At 33.1% G+C, this 21,603-nt stretch overlaps 3 protein-coding genes across 3 annotated transcripts; all 3 read right to left on the reverse strand.

Annotated features, from left to right (window-relative positions):
• Positions 1 to 4: 4 nt before the first annotated feature.
• Positions 5 to 1,681, reverse strand: LOC130997462 (bidirectional sugar transporter SWEET17-like). Its single transcript, XM_057922773.1, has 6 exons — positions 1,520 to 1,681; positions 1,409 to 1,445; positions 1,130 to 1,340; positions 689 to 850; positions 319 to 438; positions 5 to 242 (listed from the first exon to the last, which is right to left on the reverse strand). Exons 1-6 carry the CDS (start codon positions 1,551 to 1,553, stop codon positions 120 to 122), a joined length of 687 nt encoding a protein of 228 aa, XP_057778756.1. The 5' UTR covers positions 1,554 to 1,681; the 3' UTR covers positions 5 to 119.
• Positions 1,682 to 5,182: 3,501 nt separating this feature from the next.
• On the reverse strand, positions 5,183 to 8,671 carry LOC130997463 (bidirectional sugar transporter SWEET16-like). Its single transcript, XM_057922775.1, has 6 exons — positions 8,354 to 8,671; positions 8,199 to 8,235; positions 7,157 to 7,367; positions 6,894 to 7,055; positions 5,678 to 5,797; positions 5,183 to 5,598 (listed from the first exon to the last, which is right to left on the reverse strand). Exons 1-6 carry the CDS (start codon positions 8,385 to 8,387, stop codon positions 5,317 to 5,319), a joined length of 846 nt encoding a protein of 281 aa, XP_057778758.1. The 5' UTR covers positions 8,388 to 8,671; the 3' UTR covers positions 5,183 to 5,316.
• A 10,939-nt stretch (positions 8,672 to 19,610) lies between these two features.
• On the reverse strand, positions 19,611 to 21,220 carry LOC130997464 (bidirectional sugar transporter SWEET16-like). The gene is made up of 4 exons (XM_057922776.1): positions 21,181 to 21,220; positions 20,412 to 20,625; positions 20,189 to 20,347; positions 19,611 to 19,938 (listed from the first exon to the last, which is right to left on the reverse strand). The coding sequence occupies exons 2-4, from the start codon at positions 20,613 to 20,615 to the stop codon at positions 19,687 to 19,689; spliced, it is 615 nt and encodes a 204-aa protein (XP_057778759.1). The 5' UTR covers positions 20,616 to 20,625; positions 21,181 to 21,220; the 3' UTR covers positions 19,611 to 19,686.
• Between the last annotated feature and the right edge of the window lie 383 nt (positions 21,221 to 21,603).

The following is a 21,603-nucleotide window of genomic DNA, read 5'->3' on the forward strand; positions in this document are numbered from 1 at the left end:
GCTTTCATTGAAATCTATCATTAATAAAAAAAAATAACAAAACCCGCCATTTACATTCCAAGCAAAACTTCAATTTCTTCAATCGTACTCCAAAGAAACAAATAAAAATGCAGAAATTTTCAATGATGAGAAACGGGAAGCAGTGGATCTGTGTGGTGAGAATGGTTTGATGGTGGAGTGTAATAAATCGCGTAGAGCGACAACTGAAGTATTCCCAGCAATAATCCAATCGCATTTGGCACCTGTCACCAATGAAAAAGGATTATAAATTTTTCTTGTAAAATCAAATATAATTATGGAAAATAGGATACAACATACTCCAAGGAACCAGTCATGTGCGAGCACTGCGTAGAAAGTCCAAACTCCTCCGTTCAAGAAGAGGAAAAATGTGAGAAGGAAAGGCATATACTCCACACTCTTTCTTCTCAAAACCCTTTTCTGCACGCAAAAACATTTCATTATTCATTACTACTATTTTTTTTTCAACTATGGTTGACATAACTGTTTAGTGAAGTAATCAAATTAAATGCCGAACCTGACGACTTCAACGAGGCTTAATTAATCAATAAATAACTTTCCAAAAAAAAAATGAATTAAACTATTCGATTCAGAAAGAAGTCTATTTAAAACATATTCATTTTCTCTAGTAATTATAAATAAAAATTTGAAAATGAAAAGAAATGGTTACCATGGCTGCAAGAGGTGAAGCATACATAATAATATTGAGGGCTGAGGAGATGAAGCCAATTGCATCAATCCTGGCATCCCCTTGCAACATCAAGTATGTGGTTAATACAGCTGCAACTAAAAATCCAACATCTATAACTCCAAATAGTATTGCTGCCTTAGCCTGCATTGTTAATACACTCATTCAAATGGATTCTAATTAAACACTCATTTACAGATAGATTATCTATGTAAAGAAGGTGGAAATAAATTTGATAAAGTGACGAATAATTTATAATAAAAAGATTTTAAGAATATATTTGTAAAAAAAATAGCAAAGAGAAATTAAGATATTTATTTTTAAATGAAAAGAGAGATATATGATGTAAATAATGAGTTATTGAATGACTTAAATAAGAAAATGGGAGGGATAGAATAATTAGAAAAAAATGAATTAGTGTACCTTTTTGGAAGGAGGTGCAAAAAAAATGAACAAAGCAACATATGCGAGCTCGACGAGGAGGCCGAAGGCGTTGACAGTGGCTACGAGGTAAGCGTCAGGCTTAATAACGCCGTAATATGTCCAGAGACATGAATTCAACAGCGTACAAATGTACGGAAGGCTCTCGAACTCCTCCGTTGTCCCATGTTTCACTATCCTCGCAAACGTCTTCCTGCAACATTATCTACTCCATCTCTTTTTTTCTTTTAATCAATAAATATATATTAATTAGCCACTTACACTGGAGAAAGAAACACGAGAACTGAGATTATGTTCCCTGCAAATTAAATCAAATCACGATGATCAAGCTAAGTATATACTTATTAGATTAGCACAAGATCATATACATACCTATAACACCAACCAAGAAAATTAGAGCCTCCATATTGCCGGAAAGATTATCTCTGATCTTTCAAGACAAGCGAAGCAAAATATAAAGGGAAACTAAATCGAGAAAAAAGTTATTTTTATTTTCATAATTGGATTGGATGAGAGATATGATGATGTTCACGTTCTATATCTTTATTAATTAACAGGAACGCTTCTGCTGCAATTCACGTGGAGAATATATTAATCACACATAAATTTACGAACCAAAACAATAATTAATCATCTCATTTAGGTTGACTAAATGTAAAAGCCTATTACCGTTAAAATTATAAATATGCACAACTGTAATGCTCCATAGCAATGAAAAGACAACCAAAAATTAAAACTAATAGCCAAATCATTTGTAATTTGAGTATTCGATCACCACATAGTTATTTTGCACAACATAATGAATTTCCAACTAAAAATATAAATAAATATTGCTGTTATATATCTTTTTTTTTCTTCCCATTAATAAAATATATATCTCAAATACACAAGTGTTTATATATGGTCTCAAAATATTAGTTACCAAATTATTTCGAAGAGACATCAAACTATTGTCAGCTTAATTAACCGGTAATTTGCTTTAGGGAAAAATATAGTAAAATAATTAGCAATTAGTCTATGCACGATGCTCTCATTTCCACTTATTGTGTTAAAGTCAGCACGTTTCCTCCTCACAGAAATATAAAAAAATATAAGGGTACAAATAGGTCCACATATAAGGGTGCAAGTATACATTTATACTTGTGAAATAGCTAATTTAAAAATTTGGATAATTTTCCCTCAAAAAATATCTGGATAGTTGGATAGGAAGAAAGATTTATCTATATTTATATTTAACTAAAAAGATTCGGAAATCTTTGTGTCCCCATCTTAATCTCATTTATAATATAATAGTACTAAAAAATGAACATACATACGATTATGCACTTCCTTTTAATTTTAGAAATAATTGTATAAAACAAGTGATATAGAGTTTCCACCCATTGAAAATAATCGTGTTGGTTGCCTAGCTGGTTACTCGGCTGGCCTCTTCTTTTTCAAGTTGCTCTCTCTCATTTTATTCTTTTGAGCGTCTCTCAAAATCCAAAAATCTATATTATTTTAAACTTTCTAACTAAACTACGATAATTAGGTTTACGGACTATTACATTGAAACGTGGCATTATCTTTTACGTAGCGGCGGAGTCAGGATTTTTCATTAGACATTCTGTATAATTCGCTTTTTTTTCTCACTTAAAAAATAGGCATAATAATAATAACACTTTTTTCGTTCCATTTTCTATAAAATTACGGTACCCAATCAAAGGCGGATCCAGTATTTAACATTAGGGAGGGTTGGATTTGTTGAACTACAACGTCTGAAACATTTACACAGGGCTTCGGGGGCGAAAACTTCCGAAGCAATTTTTTTAGCATTCCGTACACTTCATTTTCATGCATTTTTTTTAATACAATAAATTAATATAATAAATAATTATTCGTAATACAATTAATTCAACATCAAGTAGATTGAAAGCATATAAAGACATATTTTTTTAAAATGTTTCATTTTCTAAACAAATAAACTAATTTTCATTGTTAATAATTAATAATTTTACTTTTAACTTAAGAATTGACTCCAATTCAACATTAAAAATTTAACAAATAAAGAAAAAAGAATGAAAATAACATAAATGTAACAAATCAATGGACAGTATTAGAGCATCCGCAATGGGGTTACATGATAGCTTACATGATAGCCTACTTTATGATGGGGGGACCACATGGTGTAAAGATGTTGCAGTGGGGTTACATGATAGCTTACATAATAGCATTAGTTTTGATTTTTTTCATTTTTCATTTAAGTTTAATTTCATAAATTTAAATTACACAATTTACTTCAAATTTAAATTGCATTAATTTTGAAATCCAAAAAATTACATAAAATTTAATAAAATAAAAACAAATCCTACAAATAACTATTCCGGCCCTAGAGGTTCGAAACGTGCCCAAACATGCTCCATCAAATCATATTGGAGCGCGACGTGCAACTGCCTATCTTGGAGAAGGGCATCTCTTTGCACATATTCATCGAATGAAACTGGGGTTGCTCGACCACTCTCCGTCGAGTCACTGCTAGACGCCCCATGTCCCGCGTCGTCATCTCTAAGGAGAATTGTGGAGTGAAAGTGAGGAAGAGGAAGAAGGAAGAAGGATTTATAAAGAGAAGAAAAAATTAAAAAAAAAATTCTAACGGTCAAATTTTTGCACGCAAACCGAAGAGTCAAAGCTGCCACTTTAATTCAAAATTCGAATTTTCAATTTTTTTATAGAGGCGCGTGTAAAGGGCTACACGCGTTTAAAGGGCTACACGCGCCTATCATCCACCGTTTAAAGGACTACACGATAGAACGTGTAGCCCTCGTGTAAGCTGCTCCTGCAACGCTTACACGATAGCACACTTACACGAGTAAGGGGCTATCGTGTAAGAGTTGTGGATGCTCTTAAGCAATTAATAAATATGGATAATTGGATACTATAAATAATGCATTACATTTTTTCTTGTATTTCTTATTTACACACAGACACACACACACACATATATATATATATATATATATATATATATATATATATATAACTCAAAATTTGGACCCCCCCCCCTCCCGAATCCGTCACTGTCCAACTCTACGTTTTTCTTACTTAATGCATTCCGTACGTATAGTTCAACTTCTATGTTTTTTTGGAAAAATATCGTTTCATTTCCAATAGAAGTAAACTAATTTTTATTAATAATAATTATAAAAATTGACATTAATTCTAATTAACTACATCAAACCGATACAAATTGAGCAGATGCACAAATTGACCGCAACTTAAATTTTTTTTTTTCACAACTTAATGATTACATTCACAAATTACAATATTCTACCTAGCTTACAATAAAATCCAAATAATAAATTAACAATATATATTTTTAAAAAATGGGGGGCTTCAGCCCCTCCTAGACGAGATGAGATCCAATGTCCCACAATTTTATATGTGTCACTGTGTCCCATGCTTGTATCTATTATTTTAAAAATACTTTTTATAAAAATAAAATTTATTATAATACTATGACTTTGAATTTATCAACCTATTAAAAATTAATTTTTTTTAAAAGTATATACCATGACTTTGAATTTATCAACCTATTATTAGCTAATAAAAGTGAAATTAAATGATAAAAAATAAATATATACTCTAGATTGATGGAATAAACCTCAGTTAATAATCACAAAATTAAACTAAAGCATACAAAGTTGAAATTGAAGAAAAAATATATAAGAAAATAAACAAAATTGAAAGTGGGACACAAAATGAGACATAAAATGTAGTACACTGAATTTCATTCCCTCCTAGACCCCTGGCTCGGCCGCTGCTCATGCACATTAAAGATAGTGACTACGGGTTCCAAAAACATACAAAAATTATGATCATCATCTATACATATAATTGTTTTTATCGTCACTTGAAAATTCGAAGTCTCCAATAAGAAAAGAGGTATACATTCCGGTGCATTTGCTAAATTAAATCATAATTATGACTAATAAATTCTAATTGGAGATTGATGAACCCTAGTTGATCCGAATGAATAAAGCAGGCATGCATCCAAAATGAATAAAGAAAGGATCAATGCCATTACTAGTAATATGCTTCTGTATTAATTATAAAAAAGAAAAGAAGTGGAAGATAAAATACAATTGAGCTTTGAATTCGAGTCGAGTCGAGTCGAATGAAAGCCGAATAATTCATGGAGCCTCGTCAAAACCTGTCTCGACGTCTCTCTGAGTGAATTTCTCCAATTCAAAAGAACGCGTTTTCATAAGATTTTGGCCATATTCACGAATGGTTGATGGGTTGGGAATGGGAAGGCTATTGCCTTTGTATAGGCTGCTCCTATTTTTCACGAGGTGGGCCGAGCCTTCCTTCTCCTTCCTCTCAGTCTCATCATCCGACCCCGCCTTATTTTTGTACATCATGTATAACATCAATTGGACCGAGCCCAATACGAATCCAATTCCATTGGGCACCTACATTATTTTTCAAAATTAAATAGGAAATAATTTAGAAAGCAAAAGGTTGGGTGAGATTGAGATTCAAGAACCTTACTCCAATATAGTAGTCTTCAACGAGTACGGCGTAGGCCGACCACACGCCTCCGTTGAGAAATTGGAAAAAGGAAAGGAGGAATGGCATATACTTTACGCTTTTCATCTTAATCACTGTTCTCTGCAACACAAATGGAGTATACGTTAATTCATGAATGCGAATTCACCTATTTTTATTATAACACTGCCTTTACTTTATTTCTCAAAAATAACGGGTGGATAAGAAAAAATAAGAAAATATTTTTTTTTTCTCATTTTCTATCATGTTTACTAGAGATGAAAAGATGAAAAATGTTAGAAAATATTTACACACCGCTATTCAAAGATAATATTATTCAACATTGAAGAGAGAATGAGTGAAAAGAAGTTGTATTGTACCAAGAATTTTTTTTCAATCATAATAAACATTTAAAAATTGTGCAAAATATATATTTTCCCTCATTTTCTATCGAAGAAAATGAACCTAACATCACCACTCTATCAAAAAAATTACTCCATTATTTTCTTATGGCTTTTGTATCGATAGTACTTACAATTTGGTGTATTACAATAATTAATTTCAGACGAAGTTAAGTGTTTGGTAGACTAAACATGGCCCTATTAATTTTAGCTCATTAATTCACATATTAATATATTATCAATACAAAAAAAAAAAAAAAAGTCATATGGACTAAATAAGTAATGATTTTGCACACTTAGTAAATGCAACCCAAAAACCCAAGCTGGCCCACTGTTTCAATCGGCCCACTTCGCTAATTCCAACTCCAGCCACTTCCATAACCCCTAATATTTAACATCAAGTGTATGTTTGAAAGGCCTTATAATTTTATTTTATTTTGAGAATATAGGCCTTATAAGTTTTGATAGCTAAATAATCTGGAATTCTATATTTATGCATTTGATACTTGAGATTATTAATCAAAAAGGCCCGAGACAAAATCAAGACCATCTCTTATTTTTTTATTCCTCTTTGGAAAACAACTTCATCTCACCCCTAAGATAAATTAATTAATCTTAACGATACAGTAACTATTCAATATTCCTATCTGTATTACCTATCTTACTTTTGTTAGTCAGCTAATTTCCAAACATAACTATCAATAACCCCAAAATTTTGAGTGTGGTGGGAAAAAGAGTAGTATTGTTGAGAAGAAAAGAAAAGTGTAAAAAGGGTGGTAATTAAGGTAAAAATAGTAGAGAAAATGAGAAATAATTACCACGGCGGAGAGAGGTGCAGCATACATGCCAATGGTTAATCCAGCACATAATAGTCCAACAAATGTGATCCGAATATCTCCTTTCAAAGCTAATAGGGTTGCCATTATCACAACCCCAAGAAACGCAACATTCAATGCTGCTACCAACTTCACCGATCTCATCTATAATTAAAAACCAATTCAACAACATTAATCACCATATATATATACTAGTACTTCATTTAGATTTATAGTTTAATTCGAGAAATATATATATGAATGACCTTGATGTTTCCGGGGGCATAGATGAGGAAGATGACGACGTAGACGACGTGCAAAGCAGCTCCAGCGCCATTGACGGTGACGATGAGCAAACCTCCGGTCTTAAGGAGTCCGTAAAATGTCCATAAACTTGTACTCAATAATGTGGTTATGTAAGGGAGTCCATTGTAATTCTCTGTTGATTTCTTTTTCACTACCTGCTTGAATGTTTTTCTGGAATAATAACCAATCTCACCTAATTAATCATTTCTTGATTTGCCACACAATAATAAGAGTTAAAGAAATTTAGGCCACTAAATTAGGATGGTCTGCAAAAATACGCCACATTTTTTCGAGCTTGCATAATTGAGTCATTTATTATTAATTTTGATATCAGTGGGTCATATTTAGGCCCGATCGGACCCAAATATGACCTATGAATACCAAAAACTAAAAATAAATGGCTCAACTATGTATGTACGAAAAAATGTGATTTATTTTTGCAAATCGCCTGCCTAACTTGATGGCTACAAATTTTTTTAATTCCAATAATAACTAGATGTATGTTATATATATCATCATCAAAAATGCTACTAATAAATAACAACAAATATTTATACTAGTACGTCATGAAATACTATAACCTAACACTATATATATCACTCATGATTTTGATTAAACAGTGGCAATGTCTGTTTTCTCGCAATATAACATTATTATTCAAATTGCACTTTGACAACCAATAAATCGAAACTTATCAAGAAAAAAAAGTATAATTTATTCTAGACATAATTAATTAGTCGGCCAAACTTGGAAAGAAATTATGCATGCATAAACTTATCTAGACACCTTTTTGGCTAAGAAACGGGTGGCTACAAATACATTTCTGTTTTCTCTCTCCATGTTCGCACATACCTATTAATTAATTAATTAAAAATATGCCTTGTAAACTTCTTATATATATGTATATATTAAGTAGATGTGAAAAAATAATTAAAGGGAATAGTGAAGTAGTGTAGGTGAGCAAATGGAAACAAATAAAAGGAAAAAAAAAAGAAGACTTACATTGGAGACGCAAACATAAGTATAGAAATCACATTTCCTGCGTCCATCAGAAAAGAAGTCGTCAGATTTTAACCGAAATCTAAAATTTGATATAACCATGCAATCAGTATAAAAGGAAAATAGTTAAACGTGGTAAATATACAGTAACCGATTACCAATAATCCCAAGAATTAAGCTTAAGCTACCCATGGAGAGCTGCAATTATTATAATGAAAGGAATAAAACTTGGAGAAATGAAGGAGCACAAGAAAAGCAAGCAAATGTGTCTCTCCTTTTTTTTTTTGGTGAGTGCAAATGTTACTTTTTTCGTGTATGTATTCTGATATATAGGCATATGGAAGAGAGAGAGAGATGGGAAGGTGTAAGGCTAGAATGTATATAAAGGTAGCTTAAAGCTTAGCATTTTTAATGAATTAATAGGGTTAGGAGATCCTATATTCATATTTCAACTATAAATATTCTTCAACAGAATGTTGCCACGTCTTTATACTCCACTAATTCCACTTTCAATCAAATAGATTTTCTTCAAAAGTAAAAAATATCAAACAGATTTTGTGATAATGAAACGCGTGTTGCATTTTCGATCCATCGCCATTTCGCCGCCTCCTTTTTCTATCTCATCATCAATTCATGCATGTCACAAACACCACTTTCCAATCACTCTCCTTTTTTTATGTAACAAATTTCGAATGTATAGTTATATATGATTGCTGATTTACAAAACAAATTAAACCCTTGCGCAACAAAACCAAATTGCAGTGGATTAATTTAACTTTAATTTCTCCTGTTTTTGATAAGATATCCTCAAATGTAAGGATAAAAGAATTTAATGTTGCACATGGGAATACTCAAATCATGACACGCCGAAGGTCTTATAATGCGGGGCCTACTTGGACTTCAATCAAATTTTTATTTCATTTAGCTTATACTGTAGTTGTTAATTGTTTACTTACATTTTATTCTTTCTGTACGTATATCTCTAGATTAAATAAATGGTTTCAGTGGCATCTTTTGTTTCCACCACCTATATGAATGTGACCCATATATACTAAATGGTGGCTAAATTGATTATGTAAATCATAAGAATCGTTTCGGTCCAATATATACACTTTGACGATGATGTAAAAATCATAAGAATCATTTGGGTCTAATTCTCAATCAAGTATTATTATTAATTTAGTATATGGTCGCATTGTTCAATTTGATATCCAAGTGTGAAACCAATTTGTTTACTTATCTGTTTGTGTCGTGGATAAATGTCGACTGGGTTTTGTTTTAGATTGATTCTTCTCAGCAGAAAATTGTCATTTCAATTCAATGTGGGGGAAAAGTTGCTCTCAAACTTTTGCAAAAGGTGCAAACTGCAGTGAAATATCAACTAAAAACGTAAAGAATCAAACCTCTATAAACTTAGAATACATCCAAATTTTGTGTATATATATATAAGTATTTTCATATATAATTCTAGTTATGTCGGCTGCCTTGTATTTATTAGAGTCCTGCAGGATTAATATAAAGTTATAGTGATTTTATGTTTTCATTAATTTTATAAGCTCATATTATATATAGAGAGAGAAATTCAAGTAAGAATCACCTTAATTCAATTCGAGATTCTATATATGCGCATTATCTTGCTCAGCAATTGCTTTTTCTCAGGAAAGAAGTTAGACCACGTTTTTGTAAGAAAATTAGTTATTTCTAAACCATTTATCTACTAGTAATTTATAGTCGGTTTGTTAGTTACTAATATAAACGTGTAATGACAAGGCACATTGACAAACCAATTGTACACGCAATAAAAAGAATAATACATAAAATATGATAGAAAATCTCATTACCTGATTTGCATTGCTTACTTTAGCATCTATATAGTAGTAAGGAACTAGGGATTTATATGTCTTGTGGCCAAATACATTGAGAAAATTAAGAAGAAGTAAATTTAGCAAGTGTTTTTATTTTGAAATAATATAGTAATTTTTATGTAAAACAAAGGATGCATATAAATTGTAATTAATGCATGAAAAATATGAATGATGAGCAAGCGATGGATAAATGAGCAAGCATCGACCTAATTTTGTGTTTGAATTCAATCCATACTACATTTCTTGCAGACCTTTTTAGTTAATTCAAATTCGAGCATGCATGTGATAGGTCTTAACTAGGAGGAAACTCTTACCAGATTAGCTTGCAAATTTTCAAGAAGTTTACCATATGTGACTGCTTGATTTCTTTCCCGTGATGTGTTTATGAATGAAATAACACGTGAAACAGTTTCATGCACTAGATAGAATTCGCATAAATTTGGTGTTGCACAATGCATGAAACCCTTGAACAAAAACACTTAAATATTATTATCACATTAAAATGAAAAATAACACATAAATTTTATCAATGCGTATGCATAAAATATTCATTTCTAGTATGGTCTTCACTCCGTAAAACACTACATTTCTTCTTCTTGGAACAGATGCACATGTTCTTCTTCTTGTTGTATTTTGTGTTTAAATTCTTGTTGTTTAATCGAAGACTCAAAATTTATAATTTTGAAGTCCGTAAATTTCAATTCACTATTTTCGGATTCATACATATAGAAATTGGTTTTGGCAAATGGGCAGTACGGCATATGATCCAAGGAGGGAACGACACGTGTTCATAAGATAGGTAGCATTTATTAATCCCTTAAAAAAAGCATTTACTGAGCTATATATATTAAGCGAGTGTGTTAAATATCTTACGTGTAACATATATATATTAAGCGAGTGTGTTAAATATACCACTTATATTTATTAAATAGTTTCTTTAATTAAATTAATCATTTTTATTATATATTTAATCATTGTAGTTGTATAATATTATTTATGAGTTAACATGATATGTTTGTAATGTTTTTTATCGTGTCACATGGATCTTTTTATACGAATATTATCGGTGTGCCAGTACTGAGCTAATTGTGTGTATTTTGTTTATGTAATGCAGTACAGGTGAATCAATAGATAGACACATTTTTTATAACCCTAGCTATGATCACTATTCACGGTTTGCAGTTGATAAAATTCCTTCTTTTCAGTAGTATTTGAGCTAAATGATGGACATGTTTTATTCATAAGTTTGATATAAATCATGTCACCAACTTTCCCGAAAAAGAAAATGGAGTGGTGGTTATGGTTGAAAGGGAATTGAATTGTCTATAATTAGGTATGTGGAAGTTTTGCGGTGGGGAGTGGTTTACTTGTCATTGTGGCTTTCGGAGTGGAGCATCTTTTGCCTAACGTTTGATGTTTTCCTCAAGGGTAATTGCCCCTAAATACATTATCTTTCTCTATTTTCTGGAATTGCACATCACCTTTAAACTCCGCCTCATAATACATAACCTTTCTTTTTCTTCTGAAATTGCACATGGTCAGCCAACCACCAATAGGAAAAATGACGTGGATGCCGAAAACGCCGGAAAAAAAATTAATTGATGTGGCAGCCATGTAGGAAATTATAATTTTTTTTTTGCTATTAAATTTGAATTTCCAGAATATAAATTAAGGCATTAATTTCTCAAATCCCCAATTTTCCCCTAAATCCCCTAGTTTTACAATTTTCCCATTCGCAACAAATTGTCGAACGGACAGATCTTTATCGGCTTGCGCCGAACCCGATGATTGGCCTCCTGACATCGCTGCTCGCAACCTTGCATCACTAGATCAAACGAAAACAACAATTTCCCATCAGCCCTACAGTTCTACCATAATCAACAATACGACAACGATAAATGCATTTAAACTAGCCAAAAAATGATCATATCAACTAAGTTTTCAGCACAGTAGACCCTGGATAATCGCTGGAGCTAGGGCAATGTGGAGCAGATCGCTGGACGCTAGGGCAATTATGGAGCAGATCGAAATTCAAGTCCGAACGCTAGGGCAATTGTAAAATGGGGGAAATTGTAAAATTATGGAATTTAGGGGAAAATTGGAGATTTGGAAAATTAATACCTTAATTCTATATTCTGGAAATTCAAATTTAATAGCAAAAAAAATTATAATTTCCTACATGGCTGCCACATCAATTAATTTTTTTTTCCGGCGTGTATATGTGGCGTTTCCGGCATCCACGTCATTTTTCCGGTTGGTAGTTGGTTGACCATGTGCAATTCCAGAAGAAAAAGAAAGGTTATGTATTATGAGATGGATTTTAAAGGTGATGTGCAATTCTAGAAAATGGGGAAAAATAATGTATTTAGGGGCAATTACCCATTTTCCTAATCTATATATCATCATCTTAATTATTTCGGATACCACACAAAAAACTTGATCACTAAAATACGAATAATAAAATATCGCAATTAATACATTGTAATTAATAGCAAGTAATAAATCGAATATTATATTCACATGAACTGATATGACGAAAGCCCAAACACACACTCAATATTCAATTAAAGAAACAAATAGAATGATGATGAACTAAAATTAGACTAAAATCAAATCAAATCAAATCAAAGTAAAGGATGAAAGGAAAAAAAAAAGACAAAGATAAAAGACTAATCAAAGGGCATGCAATTACACTAAATAAATTTACATAATTAAACTGTTAATTCAAATTATTAATTTAATTCAATCCTGATGAGAGATCACTGCACATAAATAATCACACATTAATCAATACATTTTCTAGGTCCGTTAGGTCTCAAGAAAATATATTAACTCTCAAAATCACATAAGAATAGTCACTACAAAAAAATGCATTTTTGCCGGCCAGAATTACCGACGGCAAAGCCGTTGCTGGTAATTAGTGGCGGCACAGCAACAGCAACGCAGCCGACCCGTATCTTTAAAGATGCCGACGGCATTACCGGCAACGAAGCTCGGGTCGTCTATTACCAACGGCAAAATATCGCCGATAATTGCTGAATAGAATTAGGGCGCATCTCCCCCACCCCCAGTCGCTTGCCGCCGCCGCCGCCGCCATCCGGCCACCGCCCAGGTCCTCTCTCTCTCTCTCTCTCTCTCTCTCTCTCTCTCTCTCTCTCTTTCACATATCTCACTCGTTCTCTCTTTCTTGTCTCAGTTCGACGATGCCTCTCCGGCGCCGACTACCACTGTACGCTTTCGTTTGCCTCGTTTTATTTATTTATTTATTTATTGTGATCGAATTCAACGTGTGCAAATGAATTCAAAATACATTATAATTTTCAAATTAAAATACTTATGGTGTATAAACTAGATTGATAAAAAAATATTAATAATAAATTAATAAATAAATATTTTTTGACAGAAAAATAAGGACATATGAAAATAAATTCAAAATACATTATAATTACCAAATTAAAATACTTAAGGTCTATAAACTAGATTGATAAATAATATTAATAATAAATTAATAAAGAAATATTTTTTCGACATAAAAATAAGGACGTGTGGAAATAAATTCAAAATACATTACAATTACCAAATTAAAATACTTATGGTGTATAAACTAGATTGATAAAAAAAATCATTAATAATAAATTAATAAATAAATGAATTTTCGACATAAAAATTAGGACGTATGGAAATAAATTCAAAATACATTACAATTACCAAATTAAAATATTTATGGTGTATAAACTAGATTGATAAAAAAAATATATTAATAATAAATTAATAAATAAATATTTTTTTGACATAAAAATAAGGACATAAAAATAAGGACGGAACCGAGACCGATCCGTAATTAACAACTTCTCTTGGATATTATCTCGACATATTGTAAGGTTATGAATATATGACATTGTATATTGAAGTAGACTTTAAATGAATTAATAGGCACTAGATATATCAATAATACGAGTGTTATGTACTGGTGACCACTCGAAAAGGAACTTCAAGGTTAAGCGTGCTTGACTTAGAGCACAACTAAAATGGGTGACCGACTGGGAAGTTCGTCTAACTTATGCAATGCTGTATAAATACAAAAATAAATTGTGGGTATAAATAAATAAAATAAATAAATAAAATAAAACATAAATAAATAAAATTGTCGGCGGCAAAACGCCGCCACTCATCAACGGCGGTAACCGCCGCCGGTATTGCTCCGGCATTCCGGCGAAAGGCGCCACCGCCGTCTGGTCACAATTACTGGCGGCAGTAGAGCCGCCGCTAATTACCAACGGCAGTCGATGCCGTTAAAATGCCAGCTTTGCTCCGCCGTTCAACGGCGATAATTATCGACGCCGTCGCCGCCGTTAATTGCAGGCGGCATCCGTTTGCCGTCGGTAATCGACTCACCGACGAGTAATGTGCCGGCGGCGCCGGTAAACTTCTTTTCGGCGGCCGCCTCCCAATTACCGAAGGCAATCGCCGCCGGTAATCCCGATTTTTTTGTAGTGAGTTTCATATGATCCACCTATCTTTGTTAAGTTTCAAGGTTAAAATCATATCACACATTGTTGAATCGTCTAAACAATTATCTTCGCAAAGGTTTCAAACTGAATAACAAAATATGTAAATTATTGAACAGATAATCCACAAGAAATAAGCACTAGAAATTATAAATCAGGAACCGGAAGGTAATATGATATTAATAAATCAATCACATAAATTCAATCAACTTTGCAAACCTTAAATCAAAAAACAAAACTAACTAGACCCAATAAAATAAACAGAAGACAAAATATAATAAAAGTAATTTTTAAAAAAAAAAAAATTGTTACAACCAAAGAAAGAAAAAAACCCACTCACACTCTAGCTCCTAAGGTGACTCGAACCCCCGACCTATTGGTTGGAGGGGAAGCGTCTTACCAACAGACTGCGCTTCATCGTCAAGTAATTAAAATAAATAAAACAGATAAAACCCAAAAAGAATTCAAGATTAGCAAGTCTTGAATCTTCAATCCTTATTGAAAATAAATCTAAGCCATGAATAAACTGAAAAAATAATAAATTCTAAAGTTAGAGTTTGTAAAAGGGTGAAAAGGTGTCTAATATGCCAACAAAATGACCTATATATAGGCATAGGGAAAAACACGGTACAAAACTCGAAAATAAAGAGAAAAATTCGAATATAACTCAATCTGAGACAAAAACGGCGGCCAACTCCATCTCTCGTCATTTTTGTTCATGAAAAAGTACAAAAACGGCGCCCACTGTTTTCGATGACGTTTTTGTTGAAATTACCAGAGTGAAACCGACCCTCTCTGTGTAAAAACAGCGCTCGTCATTTTCGTTGTCGTTTTTGCACTGCTCCGCGCAGATTTCTTGTTTTGGCTCTATCATTCTCGTTTGAACTTTGATTTACGATCCGTTTGCGCTTAGGAACTCGTATCGAGACGATTTACAATTTTTATTAAGAACATGTTTCCTAATTCAACTTTAATATTTTGAAAAAATTCATCAAAATATAAGTATTATATTTCACAAGATAAAGTAATTAGAGCACAAAATAAATAACAAGCACTTAATTTCCTATAAAATTGATATTTTAAAAATATTAAAAATTATAGAAAAGTAAGTGTTACCACTAAGAGCACCCACAATGGGGGTTCAATAACCGGTGCGAGCCCCCATTTATTGCACCCCTCCCCAATGCTACACAAGCAGTGCAATAAGGCGAAGCGTTGGGGCGCTCCGAGTGCAAGGCCGCGCGCGTGTCTTCACGCCTGAAAAAAAAAAAGAAAAAAAAAATAAGCAAATTGCAAAATGAAAAATTTGAGAGCCGTTGGGGGACAGCCATTGCTCAACGGCTGTTTTCCCTTTATTTTTATTTTTTTTTAATTCAATATTCATCTATATATACCCCAACCCCAATTCATACATTCATTCATATATCATACTCAATTCACTCTTTTCCTTCCCCTTTTTCTTCAAAAAAATGTCATCATCCACTAATTCTTCAAATCATTCTTCCTCAAATTCTTCATCAGACGAAGAAATTCATGTCGATCATGCACAACTTCCTCCTCTTCCCGACCCTACTCTACATCCCGATTTATTTTTTATGAGATGTGCTGTGAATTTCATGCAAGTAGCGAGTTCTTATCGTTTCGAGCCTCCTCCGCTACCGAAGAAGAAGCGGAGAGTTGTTGTCCGTGATCGTGAAGGTGGAGCCGAGCACCTCCATCGTGATTATTTTGCTCGTGATCCCGTTTATGGGCCACAATTCTTCTGACGTCGTTTTCGCATGAGCCGGTCGTTATTTCTACGCATTGTGAATGCGCTAGAAGTCGATCCTTACTTTCAACAACGTCTCGATGCTTGTGGCCGCTTCGGCTTCTCTCCGATCCAGAAGTGCACGGTCGCAATTCGACAATTGGCGTATGGCACTGCTGCTGATTGTTGTGATGAATACCTCCGTATAGGAGAGACGACGGCGTTGACGTGCCTGAAGAAATTTTGTAAAGCTGTTATTCGTAATTTTAGTTGCACTTATTTGAGGAGGCCAACAACTGTCGATGTTCAACGACTCACTGCAATGCACGAAGCCAAACATGGATTCCTGGGAATGTTGGGGAGCCTAGGCTGCATGCATTGGGGATGAAAGAATTGCCCTGTGGCTTGACACGGTGCGTACACTCGATGGGATCAAGGCGAGCTAACAATTATACTAGAGGCCGTTGCTTCACAAGATTTGTGGATCTGGCACGCCTTCTTCAGAGTCGCTGGCTCAAACAACGACATCAACGTACTCCACCAGTCCACGCTGTTCAATGACGTTTTATCGGGCACTGAAGCGGCGGTGCACTTCGTCGCCAACAATGCTCACCACACTAGAGGCTACTACTTAACTGATGGCATCTATCCTGATTGGTCGGTGTTCGTTAAAAGCTTCCAATTTTCAAACGATGAGAAGAAGCGGAGGTTTAAGTTGATGCAAGAAGCTGCAAGGAAGAATGTGGGACGAGCTTTCGATGTTCTTCAGGCTCGTTAGGGTATTATCAAAGGTTCGTCTCGTCTATGGAAGCAGGAGCACATGAGCGCTATCATGTTTACGTGCATCATATTGCACAACATGATAATCGAGGATGAAGGAGAAACCGGTGCAACTTTTGATGGAGACGGAGGTGAGGGATCAAGTTCCCTTCCTCAGACACAGTTCAATTCCGGAGCACCACCGGAATTCGCCGCTTATATGGCCCGGAGTGCAAGCTTGAAGGATAGTCGACTGCACGCTCGTCTCCGCGATGATTTAGTCGAGCATATATGGGCACGCTTTGGTCCCGTCAACCAATAGCTCGTAGATTTAATTATTTCGAAAATGATGTAATATTTTAATATTTTTCATTTTTTTTAAATTTGTAATGTTTAGGTTTTTAATATTAATGAAATTTAAGTTATTAAATTTAAAAGTTGTCAATTTTTTAATTAAAAATAAGAATAAAAGTAAATAGAAAATAAAAATTAAATTTACTGAGCCAAAGGTGGACTCTCCCATTGTTGAGAATGGGTGCAATAGGAATGAGGACCACAATTATGCACCCACCCACCTTGGCTCACCATTGTGGATGCTCTAATTATTCCAAAGTAATATATTCCACTCATTATCTCTACTCTCACGTAGTGGACATTTGGCGCATTTATATGACCTACGTACTTCGATTCTTTTTCCCCCACCTCTTGGTGGTTAGTTTTGTCGTAAAAAGGTATGTCTTTCAAGTTGGAACATTGAAACTTATTTCTAATTTATATAAAGGGTACGTTACTTTTTCGAGTGCTAGGATAAATTGACAGAATATATAATTGAATATTTGAAACATAAAATATTCAAACAAGCTCAAAAATAATTTAATTTATTAAAATAAATAATAAACCAAATTAAATTATTTTATCTATCTATTCTATCACTCAAAGTAAAGTCTCAAAAGGCATCTCCAATGATACACCAAATCCCATTTTGATGTACCAAAACCTCTCCAATGGTACTCCAAACTCAAACCCAAAATGGGTTTGGGGCCACCATATCAACAGTACTTCACCAAATTTGGTGTTGCACAATTCATTACACCAAATCACTTTATTGAGATCTTTAAATTGCAAACTAATCCCTCTTCTTGGTGAATATTGAGAAGACGTCGACTTGTCGAAGAAGAACATACTAATTCCGAGTCTTATTTTATGTGTATGTTGGTTTATTTGTTGTATTTTAACTTTCAAGTTATGTAATATTTAATGAATTTTATAATAAAGTTTAGTATTTTTTTGCTTATTTAATACTAATAATAATAATAATAATAAATTAATTTTCGTATAGTATTTATTTTAATATGAAATTATTAATTAAAAAATTGGGGGCAAATGTATAATTTGAAAGAAATATATAGGTATGATTGAAAAATATAAAAAGTAAGTGGAAAGAAAATAATGAAATAATATTCTTTTGGGTTTGAGTTTAGTGTAAATGGTTGGAGAAGAATTACTGTTGGAAGTGGCATATACTGTAAAATGAGTTTGGATTTGGTGTAAATGGTTGGAGATGGGAATATATCATGCATAGTACATATAAGTGAGTAGGATGTGGTCTCACAAAATACTTAAACCATTTATCAAATTTTCCTCGATGCAACTTATCTATATATTTCATTATTCTAATTTGTGTATGAACCATGAATGGAGATGATCAATATGTAATACTATAATTCATTTTCACTTTTCGCGCGCCTTTTGCTTCGTCATGGTTTACATTAAGAGCCATCAATGAAGAAGAAATTGAATTAATGCGATTTTCTTCTTTTATTTAATGATTAGGTTAAAGATCTTATAAACAAATTTTCTAATTAGGGCATGAGGTGCAATGTAATTACATGATAATAGATAATGTGTAATTTAACTTAAAAAAACCACCAAATCCACTTTTTAAACAAATCAAAGTTAATATTCGTTACTAGAAGATACTCCCTCCGTCCCGCGAGTCTTGACACGTTTGGGTTCGGCACGGGAATTAAGGAGTTGTAGATTAGTGTTTTAAGTGTGTAATTAATAAAGTATAAAATTGATAAAGTAGGAGAGAGAAGGTAATAAAAGTGATAAAGTAGGAGAGAGAGTATAATAAAGGTGATAAAGTAGGAGAGAGAAGGTAATAATTATTTGCCAAAAAAGGAAACGTGTCAAGATTCGTGGGACGGCCCAAAAAGGAAAACGTGTCAAGACTCGTGGGACGGAGGAAGTATTATGTTATTCTTTGGGCCCACCATGCGAAGATGCTATTAATTAATTTGTCTGGTTGTTGAATCATATATTGGACCATCGCATACATGAACGAATACGCCAATATTTGCATATTCCATTGGATCAAAATCATCGCCTCGCATTCAGTTTACTCCATGAAATTGCGATTAAAAATGAGACATGATTTGATATTGATAAAAAAGAATGAATTTTGGGTAGTTAGAAAAATCCAAATACAGGAATGATTTTGATGCTGTGGTGATGCACACAAGTGGTAGTTTGGTTTCAAGAATCTCAATAAACTTATTACTAATCCAAATCAATCTGAATTTTGCATAAGCTAGTAGACCACTATTGTTTTATGACGCTAATTGATTGGGTGGCTGCTCCAGATCTTCTTCTTTAACACCCAATTTATCAGACTTGGTGTTGTACACAAAGTAGACACTTAGCTGCAATGAACCAAACACAATTCCAACTGCATTTGGTACAAGGACATAATAGTCTTTCAGAAGCATTGCGAAGCTAAACCAAACTGCAGCATTCACAACAAGGGACAAACACAGCCAAAACGGCATGTACTCCACGCTCTTTGTCCGCACCACATTTCTCTGTTCAAACATACTACTAGTTTATTATTTCAAAAATCGAGACTTATTTGACTATTGCGAGTGGAAAAATGATCTCACCAAAAAAACAATGTTAATAATGATGTATTATGAGTAGAAAAAGGAGTCCACCATAAGATAAAAAGTTTTTGAAAATGAAAATTGACTAATTTTTATGGACGTCCCAAAATAATAAAAATAAACTATATTTCTTATGGAGAGGTAGAATAATAATTAACATAAGTTTTCTTACCACAGCTGATAAAGGTGCAGCATACATGGCAATAGTAAACGTTGCACACAAAACTCCAACAAAAGTTCGCCTCAAATCTCCATGAAACACACCCAGGGTTGCAGCTATCACTATTCCCAGGAAGAGCAGCTCCAACACCACCAGCCCTAAATACTTCACCTGATCCATTTTTATTGGAATTAATTAAAATCATCAATTTCAGAGTGTTGAGTTTGATTAGTACCTTTCTCTCCTTGGAAGCGTAGAAGAGGAAGAGGAGAAGGTAGGCCGCCTGTGATGCAATGCCAACGGAATTCACTGTCACGATGAGCACCCCGTCGTCTGGGTCCACTGCACCGTACAACGTCCAAAGACTCGTGCTCAGCAGCGTTGTTACGTATGGCACGCCTTTGTAATTTTCAGACGATTTCTTCTTCACAATTTCCATGAATGTACCTCTGCACACAAAAACAATTACTCTCTCCGTCCACGAAACAAGTTCACACTTGGTGTTCGGCACGGAAACTAAGAAAGCTGAAAAAAGTGGTGTAAAGGTGGTGTAAAAGACTAAAAGGGTAGTGTTAATGTGTTTTGATTACTTTTACTAATTTTTTCATTAGCTTAAAGACATTTAACAATAATAATAATAATAATAATAATAATAATAACAACAACAACAACAATAACAATAATAATAATAATAACAATAATAATAATAACCATAACAATAACAATAACAACAACAATAATAATAATAATAATAATAATAATAATAATAATAATAATAATAATAATAATAATAATAATAATAATAATAATAACAATAATAATAATAATAATAACAACAACAAAGAAAAGTGATTAAAGAATAAAAATGATAGAAGAGTGATGGAACCCACAACTTTTTGTGTGAGTTTCTTTTTCGGATCGAGTCATATTATCAATGAGGATAGACGGAAAAAAAAGTCCTTATTAATGGAACAGAGTGAATAGTATTTTATGTTCCTACTCACATTGAAGAGGCGAAGCTTATAATCGACACGATGTTGCCTGCAACAAGCAATATTGACAATTGTTTATGTGAAAAGGAAGAAGTTAATTAGAGGTAGCTAATTAAGTAAAGATTGCATGCAAATAATTATTCAAAATGAACACCTATGATCCCGACGATGAAATCTGCGGCAACCATTGGAACTTATAAGATTGTAATGCAGAGTAATAGATACAAATAAAGAAAATATTAAGAAAGATTATAGTTCGAGTTTCAAATTGATTATGCAACTTGTTAAATGAAATTTGAATCTGGTGTTGCTTTTATATATATACATATATAGGTTTGTTTATGGATGCCAAAATTTGGATGTTTCCACTTCATTAGGTTTTGAAATGAAGTATCTAAAAAATGCTGATACTTGAAAACTCTGTCAATGAATTTC

The sequence above is a fragment of the Salvia miltiorrhiza genome, chromosome 8, assembly GCF_028751815.1.
Source record: "Salvia miltiorrhiza cultivar Shanhuang (shh) chromosome 8, IMPLAD_Smil_shh, whole genome shotgun sequence".
NCBI lineage: Eukaryota > Viridiplantae > Streptophyta > Magnoliopsida > Lamiales > Lamiaceae > Salvia > Salvia miltiorrhiza.

Bases quoted from the DNA above. Each gene is read 5' to 3' on its own strand.
- LOC130997462 (XM_057922773.1), bottom strand. From the start codon at position 1,553: ATGGAGGCTCTAATTTTCTTGGTTGGTGTTATAG. The intron at 1,446-1,519 runs GTATGTATATGA...TTTAATTTGCAG, and splicing joins TTTCTTGGTTGGTGTTATAG to GGAACATAATCTCAGTTCTC. The intron at 439-688 runs GTAACCATTTCT...TTTTGCGTGCAG, and splicing joins CTTCACCTCTTGCAGCCATG to AAAAGGGTTTTGAGAAGAAA.
- LOC130997464 (XM_057922776.1), bottom strand. From the start codon at position 20,615: ATGGAAATTGTGAAGAAGAAATCGTCTGAAAATTACAAAGGCGTGCCA. The intron at 20,348-20,411 runs GTACTAATCAAA...AAAATGGATCAG, and splicing joins ACGCTTCCAAGGAGAGAAAG to GTGAAGTATTTAGGGCTGGT. The intron at 19,939-20,188 runs GTAAGAAAACTT...ATGTTTGAACAG, and splicing joins CTGCACCTTTATCAGCTGTG to AGAAATGTGGTGCGGACAAA.
- LOC130997463 (XM_057922775.1), bottom strand. From the start codon at position 8,387: ATGGGTAGCTTAAGCTTAATTCTTGGGATTATTG. The intron at 8,236-8,353 runs GTAATCGGTTAC...TGATGGACGCAG, and splicing joins CTTAATTCTTGGGATTATTG to GAAATGTGATTTCTATACTT. The intron at 7,056-7,156 runs GTCATTCATATA...TTTTAATTATAG, and splicing joins ATGCCCCCGGAAACATCAAG to ATGAGATCGGTGAAGTTGGT.